The sequence below is a fragment of the Candoia aspera genome, chromosome 6 (genome assembly GCF_035149785.1).
Source record: "Candoia aspera isolate rCanAsp1 chromosome 6, rCanAsp1.hap2, whole genome shotgun sequence".
NCBI lineage: Eukaryota > Metazoa > Chordata > Lepidosauria > Squamata > Boidae > Candoia > Candoia aspera.
Window position 1 is genome coordinate 77,414,593 of NC_086158.1, and position 19,995 is coordinate 77,434,587.

Sequence of the window (19,995 nt, forward strand, 5' to 3'; positions counted from 1 at the left end):
CTTATCCTTGTTTCATCTGCATGCTGAAGTCCAATAAAGATTTCTAACAGCAATCATTCCATCAAAAAAGGACCTGGGCCAGGGAGTGGGGGAAGTGATGGTGGTGGGAGAAAGATTTGCACTGTAGCTTAGCAATCTTGGAAACAATAATTGAAGTGCAGCTTCAAGATAGGCTAGTATAAAAGTGACTGCTGAGAAATATATATGCAGTAATCACTTCTATTGTTCAGAGGATTAAGTCCATTTATGTGGCTTTAAAAGAAATCCTTCTTGCATGAAAAGTATTAAGAAAACCTTTCTTTGCTTACCAGAGGGTCCTGATCCTCTGCTTCCACTGTTGTGATAATGGTCCCCTTGATTGCATCAGGAGCAACCATGCCCCTGTACAGAGTTTTGCTGAATACTGGGGAGTAATCATTCATATCCTGCAAAACATTAATTAAAAAATATTCTCAAATCTAGAATGAAATTATAAAGACACATTTTTTTTAAATCAAGCTTTTTACGTCATTCATTCCCCCCCCCCAAACAGCCCATTTGCCAGTACCCATTGTCTGGATTCTCAATTTTGCAACTGTTTGTGCACCAGCCTGGCACTCAAGAGGAAATTTGCAGGCCAATATTAACCTGTACAGAATTGCCAGAAAACCCTTCTGTCTCTTTCATCAAAACAATATGGTTGCTCAAACAAATAGGACTGCATCAATTTTTGCAGAAGTTTCATTTCAAATAACAACCTAGATTACAGTTTTAATTAACTAAATAAACCAGATGAGCGACACTTATAAGTCATATGAGAAAAAATAAGACCACTTATTCAGCATCCAGTTCAAATTCTGAAGTCTCTTCAACCAATTGCTTTATATAGTTTTGAACATATTTACTGGGAGGGGTAACTATTATTTTAGAAGAGAGAGGTAAGATTAAAAAAGATCAACCAAGATGATAAGAGATCCGAAAACCAAATCTATTGACAAACAGTTAAAGGAACTGGGTATATTCAGTGTAGAGAAAATATGATCGACAGGAGACATAATAGCAATCTTCAGATATCTGGGAGGTTGTTACATAGAGATTTATTCCCTGTTGCCCTAGAGACAGGACCAGATCCAATGGGTTAAAACTACAAGGAAGTAGTTTCTAGCTAGATATCAAAAGGAAATTTCTGATTGTTCAAGATGTCACTTAGTGGAAAAAAGATGCTACATGTAGTGGTGAGTTCTCTTTTATTGAAGGACTTCAGATATAGACTGGATGGTCATCTGTCAGAAATGCTGTAAGGCTCCTATACTAAACAGGGAACTAGATGACCTCTAAAAAGATGATAATGATGTTAATTACATTAATTTATATAACCACCCATCTCACAATTGCAACTGTGAGTCTAGGGTATGCACATAAGGGTTAAAACCAAACCAAACCTGGTCAGAAAAATAATGAAATTAACGGTGGCTGAAGATAAACCCAACTCTAATAATAAAAAAAGACAAACTCACAGTGACAAGCTCACCTAACCTCCAGATCCCATGCCCAGGGGACATCTCAGTCTTCAAGGACTTCTGAAATGGTAGCAGAGTCAGGGATCCACAAATCTCAGGGAATATGGTGTTCCAAAGGATAGGCATTGTAACAGGGAAGGCACCTTTCCTAGGTCCCACCAGATGCCACTGTTTAATAGATGGACCCAGAGCATGCCCATCCTGCTGAATCTAGTGGGATGAATACAGATAACCAGACACAAGTGGTCCTGCAAATAGATACCTTCTAACTCTATGAACTTTGGTTCTGAGTAAAATGGAGAAGATTCGGCTACAGTAAGATGGAGCATGCTACTGTTTTATACAGATGTTCAATTGTTTGTCAGGCCAAGGCATGAAATTCTACTTCTGCTTTGTTATCTGGGAGGTCTGCTGTACAACAGAAAGGAATGAATACACACACACACACTGCTTTGGTGGATAGGAGATTAAGTGGGCATAGACTCTTAATATGTATTCCCTGACATATCTACCACCAACAGTCACATATTTCCTAGATCCCACTGGATAATCCTGCGTAGGAAAAATGTTAGGCCCTAAATAGTCAAAATCAGTATGCTTTTAAAAAACCCTTTCATGTGGCTCCCCCTGGCTCAATTTGTTTTTGTCTTCTCTTGTTCTCTAATGGGCTTCTTCTGGATATAGACATTCAATGCCCACTTTATCAATCTTTCTACAGCTAATTAAGGGCAGATGCAACCTGATAATGGTAAATTAACAACCTTAGCTAATTGGCTTCCATCTGTAGTATAAGATTGGCCATTGCATCCAGGATTTCATGAATTTATTCAGTTGAGCAATGAGTAGGGGCAAAGCAGAGAGATTTGTGAATAAACTTATCTTTGAAAAAACTCTGCTGGGTGTAATAGGTCCAATTATAAATTTGTTTTTCCCATTGATGTTTTGTTTATATATTATAAGCCAAAGGTCAGAAGTTCAGGAAGCCAAGGAAAGGATTTTTTTTTTCTTTTTCAAAAGCTGTTAAAAATTATGAGTACAAGTGTTACCTGATTCTGCTTGAGTTGGTTAAGTCTGCTTTAGAAGGTTGTAGTCTGTTACAATCTTATCTGAATCCTCTGAGTCAGAGACTGAAGAGGCAGTTAGGCACCAGACAGACTATCAACCTGCAGAGCCAGCAGGCAATCCGACACCTACAGCAGCTTCAGGAGACCTTTACCCCCAGCAAGTGCAATACAATTCAGATAATGAGGAGCCAGATTCCAGCACAGCATCTAGTCTAAGATCATGCCAGTACTTACAAAGGGATCAGCACAGGTGACCAGTATATCTCCTTGAGAGGAGAAGCTAGCAACATTCCTTGCCCTCAGTGGGAAACAACTCAGACTCCAGATGCGCATCTTATCACTCTTGCTCTTCAATCAGACCCTAGTGTTGACGTTTGGACATAGTCACATCTGGAACTTGAAGCCTGGACTATGATGGACACCTCCTATGGCTCAGCCTCTGCCTTTCCCTGCTAACAGATCACTATGACTCATGTTACATGGCAAATTTGAATTTTCTAAGTCTTAAGTGTTTTCTGGATAATTACTCAACTGATTCCTGGTTGTTATCAGAAAGTTTACAACATTGTGGTTGACTACTTTCAAACTTGTATTTGTCTGGGTTCATTTCTCATTGCTGGCAAGGATACAGCCCTATCCCTTTTACTAAGAATAACTCTCACTGAACTCTGATTAACATCTGAATACTGCACTATGCAAGCAGCAATTCATCCAGACATTCTACTGAGAAAGCAGTAACCGATCACTTTCTTTCCTGTGGGCAGGTCTTCCTAGACATACACACACACAGTTGAATTTATATATACAAGTGAAAGCATAAAAATATACTGACAGATAGGACAAGCAGATTAAAAAAACAACAACAAACACCTTTCCTACTGTCCTGTGTCTTTCTAATGTCTTTCAGACCTACTGTTACCGCAAGTGCTGTAATAGCACAATGGCTATAATTCTTGCTTTGTATGTAGAATGATGTGGCTTAAAATACAGTGTTCTGTGCTGACAATTACATATACATAGTCAGTTTCTGCTACAAAGGCAAGGCATTTATTGCAGTCATAAATATTTCACTGAAGTAACACAATGCACATTACAATGTTAATGCATCCGCATAGGAAACAGGAACAAGAGCTTAGTTTTGGAAAAGAGTCTGCAGAGACAACTCTCACGTTTAGGGAGTATAGTCCATTTCCAATCAAAGATTCCAGGTGATCCAGTACAACATATGGATAGTCACAGGGAATAAGAACACTGTTTGCCATATCAAGCCAATCAAACTCAGATTTATTTTATAGAGCCTGGCTACCAGCTTCACAAATTTGCCAAATCATACTGCTTGCTTTCATAATTCGTGATGTGTTGCTATGCTCAGGACCTTACGTAGCTCAAGCTCTCAGTCAGCTGACTCAGCTGCCCCTGCCTCTCCTCAGGTGTATTCTTTTCAGTTAATTCTTGTAATGCAGGCTGACACTGAGTCTGGTCAAGCTCTTCAGTCTCTGAATCTGAAGATTCAGAATGATCCATAACACACAGCCGAAACTTATTAAATTACTTGTTTTTTCCTTCCCTTCCTTCCAACTTTCAATCTGCTTTTTTTTAAAAAAGAAGTCCAGATGATTTACCCTGAGGAGAGAGATCAGACAGTAGAAATGGCTGTAACCTTTTTTCCACCATTTACCTTTAACTGCGCCCCCCACCATTCATGACCAGATAAGCTGGCCCTTTAAAAGAGCTCAGCTATTGCTGAATATGGTGGCATATGGGAGGAAAGAGGGCTGAAAGAAGAAAGAGACAGAGACCCGAAGCCTTAAAGACAGAAGGGGGAGAGCAGAAGTGGTAAAAAAAAAAAATGTCAGGAGTGGCAACAATGGTCAGCAATGTTAAGAGGATGCTGAGCTTTCACTAGAAGCCCAGAGCAGTGGTAATTTCTCCAGAGAATATTAGCATTTCACATGAGAGGTCCAGGGTGATAGCTGTTCAGCCACTTTAGAGGCCCAAGATGCAGGCAGCATACATACATCACAACGGGGAACATGCCTTCCCAGGGAAGGAGAGGAAGGAGGAAGGAATCAGTGATAATCTCACAAACACTTAAAGACAAAGACAAATAAAGGACAAAGGAGCATACCTTTGTCCTGACCTGAAAAGCCGTCACCCTATCTCCCTGACATCTCTGCATTACCACGGGGGACACACCTGCTCCGCACACAGGAAGAGGACAGAGGCAATCAGCGCTAATCCCCCCGATTGCCCATCGAGACTCCAGAATCGCACCTTGATCGCCCATCAAGACTCCAGATCAGGACTTTGGGACAATAGGGGGTGGGGAAGGATCAGGTCCGCACTGCGGGTATTTACCGGATACCTCGCACGCCATGTGCTCATTCCCATCTTTTTTCATGTATGCATTCTATTCCCAATAAACCAGAAATCCTTAGCCCTAACTAGTGAGTCTGTGTTTCTTTGGGAATAAGGCAACCATCACTTAAAGACGGGAATCCAAAATTTTTTTTTTCTGCTAGCACCATTCCAGATTTCGTCTGTGAGGGATCAAAGTTGGCGATGGAAAGACTCAACCCACAAAGAGGTGGCTACCAGAGGACCGGCAACGGGACTCCCGACTCCACGGCACAGGTGATCGGTGAGAACCCTATTCCCAGATGGTACGAAGTCCAGGAGGGTTCAGGATCAAGCTTGGAGGAGGAGGAGGCCGGAAGAAGCAGGACACTTGAAGCCACCAGAGAATCGCAGGGTGAGTGGGTCACCTTGGATGAAACACCGAGATCCCTGCCAGGGACGCTCGGGGCGTCTAGGAAGCTGTGGGACTTGCTGTCATCGTTGATCGCAGGAGCCGAGGGAAGGCGCCAGATCGGACGATCCGAGGAAAGCCCCCAGACAGCTGAGAGGCTGAGGATAATGGAGGCGAGGCTGGAGTCGATTGAACAGCTGTTCCTGAGATGGTCGGTGGCGTGGGAATCCCGAGGAAGGGGTGAGCTGGAACCAGGCACCAGAAGGACATCACCCCCCCTCCCATCCCTGAGACGCGAGCCGGGGCGAGGAAGGAGATGGCAGGAGGCTGAGGCAGCGCCGGGCAGAATTCACCTCGCGGAATCCGCCAGGAGGTCATCTTCCCTCCCTCCCACCCTGGGGACGCGACTGCTGGGAAGAGGCTGGAGTCAGCACGAAACGGAGGCAATGCCGCCTGGAGTCCAGCTTGAGGAATCCCCACACCGAGACCGGAGAACCCCAGCAGCCCGAGGTACGCCCAGACGACCAGATGTGGTTTGGAGCCCACCGGGAGCGGGGGTGAAAGACTTCGGGGTCAAATTCGACGGGGACCCAGCAACATTATCCTTCTTCCTGACAAACGCAAAGAACTACATGGAAGAATTTGGGCCATATTTCCACTCCGAAAAGGGCAAAATAAATGCCACTGCGAACAAACTTAAAAGAAGGGCGGCTGACTGGTATGTGCAGCTATGCCAGGAAGATGCCCCAGAGCTCGATAACTTTGATGAGTTCTTCTGGGCACTAGATCTGCACTTCAGAGACCCCTTGGAAAAGGAGAGAGCGAAGAGATCCCTAAGGGGAATCAGCCAAGGGCAATGATCCGTTGCAGATTATGCCATGGACTTTAAAGCACTGGCTGGAAAGGTGGTGGACTGGTCGCAGTCTACCCTAATTGAACGTTTCAAAGAGGGCCTGAACTTGAACGCTCTGAGATGGGCATTATCCAGAGATGACCCAAACTCTCTACATGAGTGGATACTGCTGGCCGGTAAGGCGGAAAATGCCCAGGAAACCTTCCTACAAGCCAAGAGGGCGGCGCAACAAGAGGCGACAGTAAAGGGATCCCGAACTGCTGCAGGACCAGTGAGGACAACATCCCAACCCTGGAGAGAGGAGAGGGAGAGACACTTCGCCAGGGGGCAATGCCTTCGATGCGGGAAAGAGGACCACAAAGCAGCAGCGTGCCCAAAAACAAAGGTAGCTGACAGACCAGGAAGAACGCCGGGCAAACCACCGCAGTGCCCAAAAAGATGCCAGCGGCCAGGGGAGAGATCGGAGCAAAAGAACTACCTTACTCCAGTGACGAGGAGGAGAACGACCAAGTAGAACCAGCGGGAAACGCCAGCCACCTGCCCTAAGAAGCGCCAGAGGGCAGGTGGAGGAGGTGAATGGGCGCAGCGACATCTGGGTGAGTGCCAACTGTCCCAGCCTGTATGTAAAAGTTAAGCTAAAGTCCATTGAGAAGTCGATTGAAGTCTGGGCCCTAATAGACTCGGGCTGTTCTAGGTGCCTAATGCACCCGGACATGGTTGCCGCTTTAAATCTCCGCTGCTGTCCACTTCAGCACCACATAGTGTTCACACAATTGGACGGTTCGGCAGCAGGAGGGGGCCCGGTCACCCAATTCACCGAAGAAGTGGCGCTGCAGTTAGGCAGTCACCGGGAGAGACTGAAATTTGTCGTAGCACTGGTGGGCCAACCTTTAATCATCTTGGGCATTCTGTGGCTGGTACGAAGGAACCCCTACATAAATTGGGAAACCAGGACGATCACGTTTACAGACGGCTTCTACCAAGCACCCACAGGGGACCGAATTCCTCGTGCTGCGGTGGGGAGGGCGGCGTCTACAACCACACACCTGGCTTCAGCGGCCCTGGAAGGCTTGCCAAACAGGTATGCGGAGTTTGCAGATGTGTTCAGGGAGAAAGAAGCAGACAAACTCCCACCCCACAGAAAGACTGACTGTGCAATAGAACTGGTCCCCAACACACCGTTGCCAAAGCCAAAAATTTACGCAATGACCCAGAAAGAACTGGCAGCATTGCGGGAGTTTGTGGACAAGAATTTAGCACGAGGCTTCATCAAGCCCGCAAACTCGCCAGTTGGAGCCCCAGTGTTGTTCAGAGAAAAAAAGGATGGGACATTAAGACTCTGTATGGACTACTGCGGATTGAATGCGGCTTCCATATCCAACAAATATCCTTTGCCCCTAATCAAAGACATATTAGCACATCTGGCAAAGGGGAAAATATTCTCTAAACTGGACTTGCGAGAAGCCTATTTTCGCATACGCATATGGGAGGGGGATGAGTGGAAGATGGCCTTCAATTGCCCACTGGGATCATTCCAATACAAAGTGTTACTGTTCAGTTTGGCAGGGGCACTGGGGGTATTTATGCAATTGATTAATGAGGTCTTGCACGAACACTTGTTCAAGGGGGTCCTTGTGTATTTAGACAAGGTATTGATATATTCTGAGACTGAAGAGGAGCACGAATGCTTGGTTAAACAGGTGCTCAAGAAACTCCGCAAAGCCAAGCTATTCACCAAGCTTTCTAAGTGTGAGTTTCATAAATCTCAGATAGATTATCTGGGCTATAGAATCTCTGAGAGGGGCATCGAAATGGACCCTGGGAAAGTCCAGGCCATCCTGGCATGGGAGCACCCGTGCACCAGGAGGCAACTACAAAGTTTTTTGGGATTTACTAATTTTTACAGGGGGTTCATCAAGGGACTAGCGGAAATCGTTTTGCCCCTAACTAATTTACTCCGCACCAAGGGTTTGGGAGACATGCGCAAAGCACGAAACCCAGGAGCGCTACTTAACTGGACACCTGAATGCCAAAGGGCTTTTGATCACCTCAAAAGCCTGTTTACAGCCGAACCGGTGCTACAACACCCCGACCCCACCAAGCCCTTTGTAGTACAAGTGGATACTTCTGATTTCTCAGTTGGGGTGCTCCTACTTCAGAGGGATTTAAATGATCAGCTGAAGCCTTGCGCGTACCTCTCCCGCAAGTTCTCCGAAACAGAACGGAGATGGCATGTATGGGAGAAAGAGGCTTTTGCCGTCAAAGCTGCCTTAGAGGCATGGCAACACCTCCTGGAAGGGGCCACTTGCCCCTTTGAGGTCTGGACGGACCACAAAAACCTGGAAGCGCTCAGTACCCCAAAATGCCTCAGCCCCAAGCAAGTTCGCTGGGCTCAGTTTTTCAGCCGCTTTAATTTTAAGCTGAAGTTCATACCAGGAAGAAAGAACTTCTTAGCTGACGCTCTCTCTAGGCGGCCCCAGGATGCCAGTCAGGCATCTGACATTATAGGTACTGTGTGGACTGACACAACTGGGTTGCCAAGCTGCCACGCGCAGCCAAAATGGAACGCAGCGGACTCCGGCACAACCGCCCGCAAGGGGAGGGAGACACAGGTCAATTTCATCGCAATTGCAACAGCAATTTGTACAAGCCTTAAAAACGGATACATGATTGCAAAACAATAAAAACAATGTTTCTTTTGATAATGATTTGGCCTGGAAACAAAATAGCCTGTACGTGCCGGAGCAATTGCGAGCAGAGGTTCTGAGATGTTCTCACGGTGACAAAATGGCAGGGCACTTTGGCTTTGTGAAAACGTTACATCTGGTAAGGCGACAATTCTGGTGGCCTACACTTAGGAGGGATGTAAAAGATTATGTCGCTGCTTGCCCTACATGTGCCATGGCCAAGCGAAAAGTGGGGAAGCCCCAGGGACCATTGCAGCCGGTGGCAAGTCCCTCCCTTCCTTGGGAGGAAATCTCGATGGATTTCATAGTTGACTTGCCACCCAGCCAGCGGAAAACGGTCATCTGGTGGTTAAAGACTACTTTTCGAAACAGGCACATTTTATCCCATGCATCTCCATTCCCTCCGCTGAACAGCTGACATGCCTCTTTTTAAATCACATCTACAAATTACACGGTACCCCCTCCCGCTTGGTCACAGATAGGGGTACACAAATTACCTCACAATTCTGGAAAGCATTTTTGAAGTTGATTGGAACCAAGCAGGCACTGTCCACTGCTTGGCACCCCCACACGGATGGCTCTACCGAGATCCTTAACTCCACCCTGGAGCAATTTTTGCGCTCCTTCATAAGCTACCAGCAAGATGATTGGGTAGACTTACTCCCCTTTGCTGAGGTGGCATATAACAATGCAGTGCACCAGAGCACGGGCTACACCCCCTTCCCGGTAGTCTACAGTCGAGACTTCGTTCCGATCCCGGAGTTGCCACAGCCAACTGCCCCGCCTTGTTCCCCAGATGACTGGGCGGCTCAGCTAGCCAACATTTGGCCAATCATTCAGCTGGCTCTCTCCGAAGCCCAAGCAACCTACAAGCGTTATGCAGACAACCACAGGGCTGCGCAGACAGACTTCAAAGTGGGAGATAAGGTCTACCTCTCCACTAAGTTCATTAAGTCACCACAGCCCTCAAAGAAGTTAGCCCCCAAGTTCATTGGCCCTTTTCCAATAGTGGAAATAATCAACCCGGTAACTTTTAAGTTGGAATTGCCACACAACTTGAAACGCATACACTCGGTGTTCCATTGTGCCTTACTGAAACCGGTTACCTTCTCAAAGTGGCACAACGAAACCCCCCCGCCTCCTCCCATCATGATCGATGGGCAACAGCACTTTGAAATAAAGGAGGTGCTAGATTCCCGAAGGCTACGGGGCACCCTCCAGTACCTGGTCCGCTGGAGACACGTCCCCCACCCTGAGTGGGTGCATGCCCGGGATGTCTCAGCGCAACGGCTTGTCAAACGCTTCCATGCAGAGTATCCTTCCAAACCGGCGCCTTGATGTTTTTTGGGGGGAGGCAGTATGTCATGTCCCCCGTTGCGATGTATACATACATCACAACGGGGAACATGCCTTCCTGGGGAAGGAGAGGAAGGAGGAAGGAATCAGTGATAATCTCACAAACACTTAAAGACAAAGACAAATAAAGGACAAAGGAGCCATACCTTTGTCCTGACCTGAAAAGCCATCACCCTATCTCCCTGACATCTCTGCATTACCACGGGGGACACACCTGCTCCGCACACAGGAAGAGGACAGAGGCAATCAGCGCTAATCCCCCCGATCACCCATCGAGACTCCGGAATCGCACCCTGATCTCCCATCAAGACTCCGGATCAGGACTTTGGGACAATAGGGGGTGGGGAAGGATCAGGTCCGCACCGCAGGTTTTTACCGGATACCTTGCATGCCATGTGCTCATTCCCGTCTTTTTTCGTGTATGCATTCTATTCCCAATAAACCAGAAATCCTTAGCCCTAACTAGTGAGTCTGTGTTTCTTTGGGAATAAGGCAACCATCACTGCAGCTTCAAGAGCTTCACAGTTTCACATGGGCACATAGCACCAAGAAGAGAGTAGCAGCAGAAGAAAATGATCTATTAGAATCTCCAGCACCCACTTGACCACAGGTCCAAACATCAGATTTCCACCTTCTGGGTAGAAAAATAACTATAGTGCCTGTTGTCTGGGAAAGCAGTGTAGGATACAGTAGGGATAGGATTAAAAAGTTTTCTATTCCTAGACAGGATCTAGGAATAAGAAATAATATGGAGAGGCACATTGACTACCCTATTTTAAGAGAAATTATCTGAAGACAAAACAAAGCAAAAACAGTCTATCTTTTGAGGCAATATAGCATTTTTAGGTACATTTTGTTTTAACGGTTCAATCGTGTCTGATTCTCGGAGACTGCCTGGACAAGTCCTGGCAGTTTTCTTTTCAGAATTTGCCATTGCCTCCTTCCTAGGGCTGAGAGAGAGTGACTGGCCCAAGGTCACCCAGATGGCTTTGTGCCTAAGGTGGGACTAGAACTCACAGTCTCCCAGTTTCTAACCTGATGCTTTAACCAAACTGACTCTCCTTAGGCAAAGTAATAGATCAAAAATATATTTTGAAGAAGTGTGTTTTTGTGCATGTATTCATATGATAAAACATTTCAGAAGGAAAAGAATACTTAAGCTTGTCAGACATTGCTACCTTCATTTATTTTTTATTGTTTCCAATTAAATGATGACAAAATTCAGAACACCTAAACATTTATGTGATGTTCTGCAAGTCCTTAGTGTTCTGAAAAGGGGCTTTAAATAGAAATGCCAAGAAGAGAAATGATAGAGAACATTCCCTGATAAGGATGATACAGAATTGCTTTGTCTAAGGAAATGACTAGAATGGTTATGCTTACTTTTTCATGGTAAACAGATCAATAGCAACAACACAAATATAAATACAACATCACTTAGAAAGCCTAAGAGATGAATAGTTTTGTACTGAAGGCACATTTTGGAGCTGAGACAAATCTTAATTCAAGAATCTGGCATAGGAACAAGTTGCAGAGTTAGCAACATAAAATGGTTTTCTCATCCATTCTGAAGTCTTTGAAATAGCAACTACATCTCTCCAGAAAGATTAGATTCAAAACATATTTAGCCTGGAATTCTAAACAATCCAACTTGAAAATAAATCCCATTGGCTCTGAGTTTGGTCTGCACAATAGTCTTTCAATGTCTCCAGGGATATTTTTCATACTACGAACTTCGTGTTTATAGCAGGTCAGTTAAAGACCCAACAGTTGCATTCCACACAATTTGCTAAGCTTGGTTAGTGTTGATCTTGGATTGTTTTCTTTGGAAAGTAAATGTATGGCCCCAATTATGCAGTGGATTAAAGACCAGATGCTACTTGTGATTTACAAAAGAATTGCTTATGTATAAATGAGTAGAATGAATCATGGTTATCCTTTACTGAAACTGTTTAAAATTTTATGGAGGTATATATATATATGTGTGTGTATGAGAAACCTTTATACACATTTTATTGCTGTTGTTGTATTGACCTTTTTCTTCTCTTTTCTCTTATACATGAAAAATAAATAAATAAATAAATCAGGGCAACCCCCACCAAGTCACATCTTGGTTTTTGTGGCTTAGCATGTTGTGAGAATCCAGAAAAATTACTTAGTTTATAGATTAATATATTAAGTGTGAATTCAAACTATAAACTGGATCGATTTGGTAATTGAGTTCCTTAAGTTTAAGTATGGAATTGTTGAAGCAACCTAGGGAGTTGCCTTCTTCTGTTTTCGTAGTCTTAATCTTCAAAGATTTTTTGAAAAATGGCTTAACTAATTCCAAGGTTGGTCACATCAATACAAAAGCCTTGGCTTATGTAGATTTCAGAAGATAAAATTTTAGAAGGCTGTGGGAATAATTCCAGCTAACAGCATGGGATTGAATAGTTTCCCCTTCCCACCCCTTTTTTAATTAGCTATATGCGGCGTATTAGCATTAGCCTACTGCCTTTTCTCAGCATTTTTGTAAAACTTGACAGCAATATATTGTAGCACATTCCCCGGTATGCTGAGTGGTAGAAAGTTACAGGTAGAACACTATTGAAGATTTAAATAAAACAGGGCTGGAAATTTAACAGTGCTTTTGTAAGACTTGCTTTGTTTAAAAACGTACAGCGAGGCATACATTGAAGCATTCCCAGAGGGCAGAAATCCATTACACTACATATAATTCTCAGTGGAAGAAATTGTATACTGAAAGCATCTTTAGACAACTCTTAGGCGTTTTCCCCCAAACCTTTACAACCAGGTTTTTCTCTTATTCTCTTATACCCACAACTGACAGGCCCCAAACAGGGTTCTGCAATCAGTTGTTAAGACTGAGTAACAAGTCACATGACCAAAAAGGAGAACCCCCCCCCCCCAAACCCAGCTAACAAATTTACATGCACACACAGTCTCTAATGCATCTCAACAAATGTCTGTAGAGGGCAGTGCCTGGTGAGAGAATGGTGTTGGTGTGGGTTTTCTTGCATGTGTAGAGTATCAGAAAGCATATTGGCAGTAGAGACCAGTAAGGACGCCAGGCATTGCAGCAAATCAGCTGTACCTGTATTAGTTATTTATACAAGCAGATATTTACAGTTCTCTTCCAGATCCCTGGAAGAGCTATAAATACAAAACAATAGGTGCAAGCAAATAGCTTCTTACAGTTCCAAACAATTCTCAGATCCTTTACCGTGTATCTTAAAGAACCCCACACAGACCTTTTTTTTCCTTAGTCAGCATGTACAGGCACTTGAAACCGCTGCAAAAACATCTTCCACCACACACCGGTGGCACATAATTATAGACAGGTTTTTTTTATATACTTTTTAACCTGGATCACTGTGACTCAGCTTTCTGTAAGTGAGAGTACCTGATACCTGACTTTGGAGCGTGTGGGTACTTAATTAACAAGGCTTATTGCTTTGTGACTTACCCTTTTCAGAATAATACACCAACAAATGGGAGATTAATATTCTTACATTAACTTTAAAAAAAAGTCCTGCTTTTTTCGAGAGATTGATAGATCCATGTTAAAAAACACATCTTAGCCTTTTAGTTGGGGTAGAACTCACACCCTGATTGACATATCCCCTTCTGGCTTCACCCAGGGCCTCTTCTAATCCCACTGGCCTGACAGCCAGGGTTTTTATTTGCTTGTTTGTTTGACACATGAATATCAATCTCCTGGAGGACTGGTATGCATTTGGAAAGCACTGATCTTCCAGGAGATGGTTATTTCTGGGTCAAAATAATAACAAAAGTCTGCATAAGCCAGGTGTCTTGGCTTTCTCACAAGCCAAGGGAAAGTGACCATGGAGGGTACTACCCAATGACTGGATAGAGGGAGAACGACCACAGCAGAACAGCCAAGCCCTGATGACTTTGTTATCAGCCTTTTCACTGGAACATTGCAGATTTTTGGCAAGACTGTGTCAGGAGAAGAGAGCAAACATTTCTTTTAAAGCAGGACAACTAAAGATGATTTCAGGCTGCCTCATCTGGGTATGAGATGGAGGTGACATCAGAACAAATGTCTCTTTAAAATTGTTAGCAAAGTGTCTTCATGCTGCAGTGGGCAGAACCCATGGGTCTTGTTAACTGGTAGCGATTCTCCATGTGTTGTGTTGACTATGTTATAATATGAGGAATGTGGCAGGGAGTCTGTCTTATTGTGACATTCCAGCTTTGGAATAATCTTCCCCTTTTGGAACCAGATCAATGTCTGGCTTTTTACTCTCACATTCAGAACTTGGTATTTACAACATAATTGTATCTTTTGCCCTTTAAATGCCTTCCTATCAGTTAACATGCATTTTTATTCAAATTAATATTTATTTTACATCGTTGGTAACCTATCACAAGATCCTCTGGATAATAAAAATATTTTGTAACTGTGTTAAATAAAACAGAATAAATTCAGTATAAGAGTTCTCACCATATATTAATTGTGCAGCGTAAGGGAAGTTGGGCCTACTTTTTGGACTTGAGTGATGTCACATGTTGTTCCAACCTGAGCTACCAGCTTTTACACATTGAACATTGCCTGGTCATGGGTAACAGGATCCAGTTCTGAAGACTTTCCGCCTTGTTTCTGGGCAGGAATGCACTTCCCCACTTGGAGCCACTTTGCAGTTTGAAGTTATGGCTCCTGTTTGATTTTGTTTGATTATTTGGTTTTCTTCTTTTCTCTTTCTTTTTTAAACATTTTGTTTATTGCCCAGAGTGACAAATATATTTATTTAATCAATTTGTAAAGCCTTCCATCTCAACAAGTGACTCGGTGAATTGTGAGTGGGACAGCATGAACATTCTTTGAAAGAAATATATAAAGATGCCACCTATGCAAACACCTGTTTATTAAGGGCCTGACACCCTTTAATCATCTGGGAACAACTGTCTTAACTTGGATGGAATTATCTACGTCTCCTAGATATCAAGCTTAAAGTTAGACATTAGAATGTTAGAAATAAGTAATTTTTGCCAAATGTCTGAACTTGAACTCTTACTTAACCCTTTGAAATTAAACAAAAATTCACATGAAACTTGCTTGAAGATTGCTTATGACCCTTGATTATTTTCTAGTTTACATATCACATAGATTAGTCCTTCTAAGATGTATTTAGAAGGGCAGCACAAAACAAATTCATCAAGGAGGCAGGCAAGGAGAACATTTCAATAGACTTGTTCTCTTAAATAGAAACATTTAGATACAACCCATAATTTTAGTGTGATACAACTTTGTTCTTAATTTCTTTTCACCTAATATTTCTAAAAAAAAAATAGTTACATGACCTTTGAAAAATCCCATGAAGAGGCTGGAAATACAGAATAATGTAATTTAGAAAAGACGGTGCTTATCAAAATTAGATAAAATGGTAGATTTAGAATTACAGCTATTTTCTTTCAATGAAAATTGATTTATACACAGCTTGTAATTTCAAAGGAATGGAAGAGCTATTACCCTGCAAAAAAACCAAACCAAACCAAAAAACATAGAAGGAGCAATTGCTATGGATTATTTATAGGAGATGAATTAAATTCATTGTAGAAAATTAAACTCTAAAATTCTCATGTGGTTAGCAATGCAGCTTTACATGTTCAAGTAAAATTAGTCAACATATATAAAGGCATAGAAAAGAATGCTTTATAGGTACAAAATATCTGTCACAGGTAGAAATGCAGGACAGTAAAGTAGATAAATTTGGTATCTCAACCAATGGTGACAAATATGTGTTGATGATGAATAGACTAAATTCATTCATATCACCAAATTCTAAAAATGTAAATAATAGCTACAAAGTTTCAAAGAATTCAGTTTTGTTAATGTACTTCTTAGCTTTTTCTCATTGAACTGAGTTATAAAATGCTATCTATCTACCTATCAAGGTTACTACTATAAATACATTTTTAGCATAACTGCCATGTACATTATTATCTTTATATCTGTAATTGTATTATAGCCAAGATGAAATGACAGTTTGATGTAGTATCTTAAACATGTACATTTTTGTTTGAGACAATAATTTGTACTGAGATTTGAAATTACAGTATAGCATGAAGTTCTACTAAATCTTGAACAATATGACAGCACACCTCAGGACAGTTTCCACTGAGTACACCAGTGGTAGCCATCAAGCAACATGTTCCATAATCTACTTGTCATGCAGAAACAGAATTATAGCAGTATGGGCCTCTCTATTTGCACTCCTGACTAACAGGAAATTATAGCTGATGGTATTGAAATTTCTAAGATGTTCATGAACAGAACATTCTCCCAGTAGCTTCCATAATAAAGCATGCTGACACTAGCACCATGATGTCATAGTGGAAAGGATACAATTATGTATTTCTGTCATAATGCATGTCACAAATATGTTTCATCATTGCATTGTGATGTCATGATGCACATGTCATTTGACCTTCCTGCTCGTCCCTGCATTGGAACTCTGTTAAGATCAAGATCAATTACTTTCTTCTCAGGATGACCGGTGTTACACTACATCACTCTGCGCCCAATTTATTTCTCTTGGAAAGTACATCGTATCAGAACTTAATGTATTTTCCTGAAAGAAAATACTTCTCCCAAAAAGTTTAAAATACTTTTCCCCCAAAAAATTCTAAAATGGGAAGTTCCATTAAGAATATGGTAAGGGAAACAGATGCTTTCATCTCTGTTTAATCTTCCCTTTTTGAGGGAAGGTTCCCTTAAATTCAAGATCAACTTCCTTTCCTGTACATATGGTCTATCAGAAATAATATTTCTTTCCCTAGATTTGCAAGACATAAGCAAAATTTGTAAAATTTGTATATATTTATAAATGTGTCCATACAAATACAAGTAAACATACACAAGGCCTGTTCTTAAAGCATGTTTTGATCCTGGTTCTCCTCTAGGTGAAACCAAGGTGTAAAAAGTCCACACAATTTCTATATACTACACTGCACAGGGAAATGTTAGTGGTAAAATCATTTGACATTATCAACCCCAGGAAAAAGAACGTAAGAGTTTTTAATTTCATCTCCAGCTGGGCATGATTCTAGCCATTTATGTTTCAATTATAATTTTCCTGCTTTATTATTTGTAATTTTGCAGAACCGTAGTGATACTTCACTAAATAGTTGTCAGATACTGATGTTCTGATTATATGCTATGCTAGGCTCTCTTTTCATATGTTTTCACATCAAAATATGTATAATTTCAATTATCTTCTTGATTATTTGACTACTCATACCAGAAACCTGAATGTATGCCTAGGACAAAGATCTCTCAGGGTTTACTTTTTCTATATATTAATTATTTGAATGATTTATCTCTACATAAACACAAACATTTCTATGCCCAATATTTTAATGTTATCTGCATATTAACAGTGAGGGAGGGGAGAGTGAGAGAATGAGACTTATTTCTGTAAAATCTGAAAGCAGTAGACTGTCATTTCAAATTTCCAGCTAAATATATGTGAAGAGTGCCGTAGTGCGGGAATGTCTCTGAATTCAGACAGTACATTATGAGCTCGGTTTTCTTACTAGCTTTGAAATCATTGCCATAATAAAAATAACTGACAGGATTTCTATTAATTTTCTGTTAAATTAGGATACCCTAATATATTTCATCTACGGTATTTTCATTTCTATAGTTCTATACCCATTTTAGAAAGGAATGAAAAAACAAAATACATGTATAAATAAATGGAATCAAATGAAGAGAAATGAAGAGAAATGCGCTTATTTGTTTTTATCTCAGTGAAGCATTGGGAATTTCCACGTCACCACCATTTCTGCTCATTTATCTAACCTGAGATTATCACCACTTCTTCTAACCTTGAAATGCAGAGGTCATGTAGAGAGCTACATGAACCACCATGAAGGTCAATCTTCTTTCCAGTTGATCTTTTTTTGTTTCCTGCCTTTGAGTCACTGTTGACTCCTGGCAACTGCTTGGATAAGTCCCTGCAGTTTTCTTGGCAAGATTTCAGAAGTGATTTGCCATTGTCTGCTTCCTAGGGCTGAGAGAGAGAGAGAGAGAGAGACTGGCCCAAGGTCACCCAACTGGCTTTGCACCTAAGGCAGGATGAGAACTCAGTCTCCCAGTTTCTAGCCTGGTGCCTTAACCACTACACCAAACTGGCTGTCACTTGGCCAATAGATGAGTACAAAAAACATCATATATCAATGTATCAGCCCCTGAACTACTAACAGTGATGGATTAACAAGAATACCCCTACCCCCACCCCATAAAAACAAATTGGTAGCATCTGTGTTTTTCAGTGCATGCATTTTTGGGCCTTTGCCTTGTGATCTGCACATAGAAATTTGCTGTGATAGGAAGCTATATGAGCTACTTTTTAAAATGAAGAATTTAAACAGGAGCACTGAAATTCTCCAAAACTGTCTTGCTTCCCTTCTTGGTTGCCTTTGTGCCGCCAAAAGGACTGTTTTGATTGAAAAGTAGCTGAGACTGTCATCAGAAAGAGGAAGAGCAGTAACAGTGGAAAATAGGACTTTCTAGTTAGAAAACAGATCACAGAAAAATTATGGTGAAGGGATAATTCAACAAGTAAAAAGTTGACATCTATGTTTAGTTTAGAAAATTCAGGCTGTGTCTGTAATTCCCGTATCTGTTCAGACTAAGGCAATATTGCTCCCCATGTGTGTTTTCAATATAGTGAATAAAATGTCATGCCAATAAGATGATCAATATAGAAATTATAAGAATTGCAGGTGAGTCTCTCACTGGAATTAATTGGAAGATGATAGAATATACCCTTTTTTTCCAGCTGTGTACAAAGGAGGAATTATTTTGCTAATAAGACTGAAGCCATAAAAAAGCTGCAGTATTATGCAGTTTTGATGGAAAATATTGCAGTACTTCAACTAGTACAGAAGATTAGATTTTAAAATAAATAGAAAAATAATGATCATATATATGACTGAGTGAATGAACGTAATTTTAAAAATTGAAAGCACACTATGACAAAAGTGGAAAACTAAAATTATTAAAATACACACCCACACCCACAGACTAGATTTTTCTGATACATCCTTTTAAAGTATTTATCTGGAAAAAAAAACCTTTTTTAAAATAGGAAATAACTTTAATAGAAAAGCAGACTCTGTAAATTTCTAAGACTTGATTCCTGCATTTATTTACTTTCTGGATCAGATAAATTAAAGCAGCCTTCCCAATTCTGGGGCCCTCTGATGTTTGGGATCACAAATTCCCATTATCTGCTTTCTATCTAGGCTAGGGCCACTAAGGCAGCCATGGATGGAGGGTTGTCTCCTGCACCAGTTGGACTCACTCCTGCCTTAGCCACCTCCTGCTTGGATACTATAATGTGCTCTACATGGGGCTGCCCTTGAAGAGTATTTGGAAGCTGCCGCTGGTCAAGAATGCAGCAGAGCAGGCAGTTTTCGGCATCTCTCGATACGATTGCATAATGTTTCTGCTCCACGAACTTTACTGGCTCCCAGAAGGCTTCTGGGTCCAACATGCCACCTATAAAGCCCTACATGGCTTAGAACCAGGCTATTTGTTGGACTGGCGGTCTCCCATTGTTTCTGCCTGACCCACCAGGTCAAGCAGGGAGGGTATGCCATGGGTCCCTTGCGTCAAACATTGCCATCTTGTTAGACTCCTTCTCTGTGGCTGTATCTGTCCTGTGGAACAGTATCTCCCCAGAGATCTGGATGGCCTTGACCCTGTCATGAGGCTCTGTTTCCCAGATATTTGGGCCAGGAGGTTAAGCAA

At 42.0% G+C, this 19,995-nt stretch overlaps 1 protein-coding gene across 1 annotated transcript in view; it reads right to left on the reverse strand.

Moving 5' to 3' along the window:
* The window catches only part of PCDH15 (protocadherin related 15), a 357,851-nt gene that overhangs the window by 112,802 nt on the left and 225,054 nt on the right, over positions 1-19,995 (reverse strand). Inside the window, exon 20 of the mRNA XM_063307469.1 lies at positions 309-425. Within this exon, the coding sequence (XP_063163539.1) occupies positions 309-425 (117 nt within the window). The remainder of the gene's footprint in view (positions 1-308; positions 426-19,995) is intronic.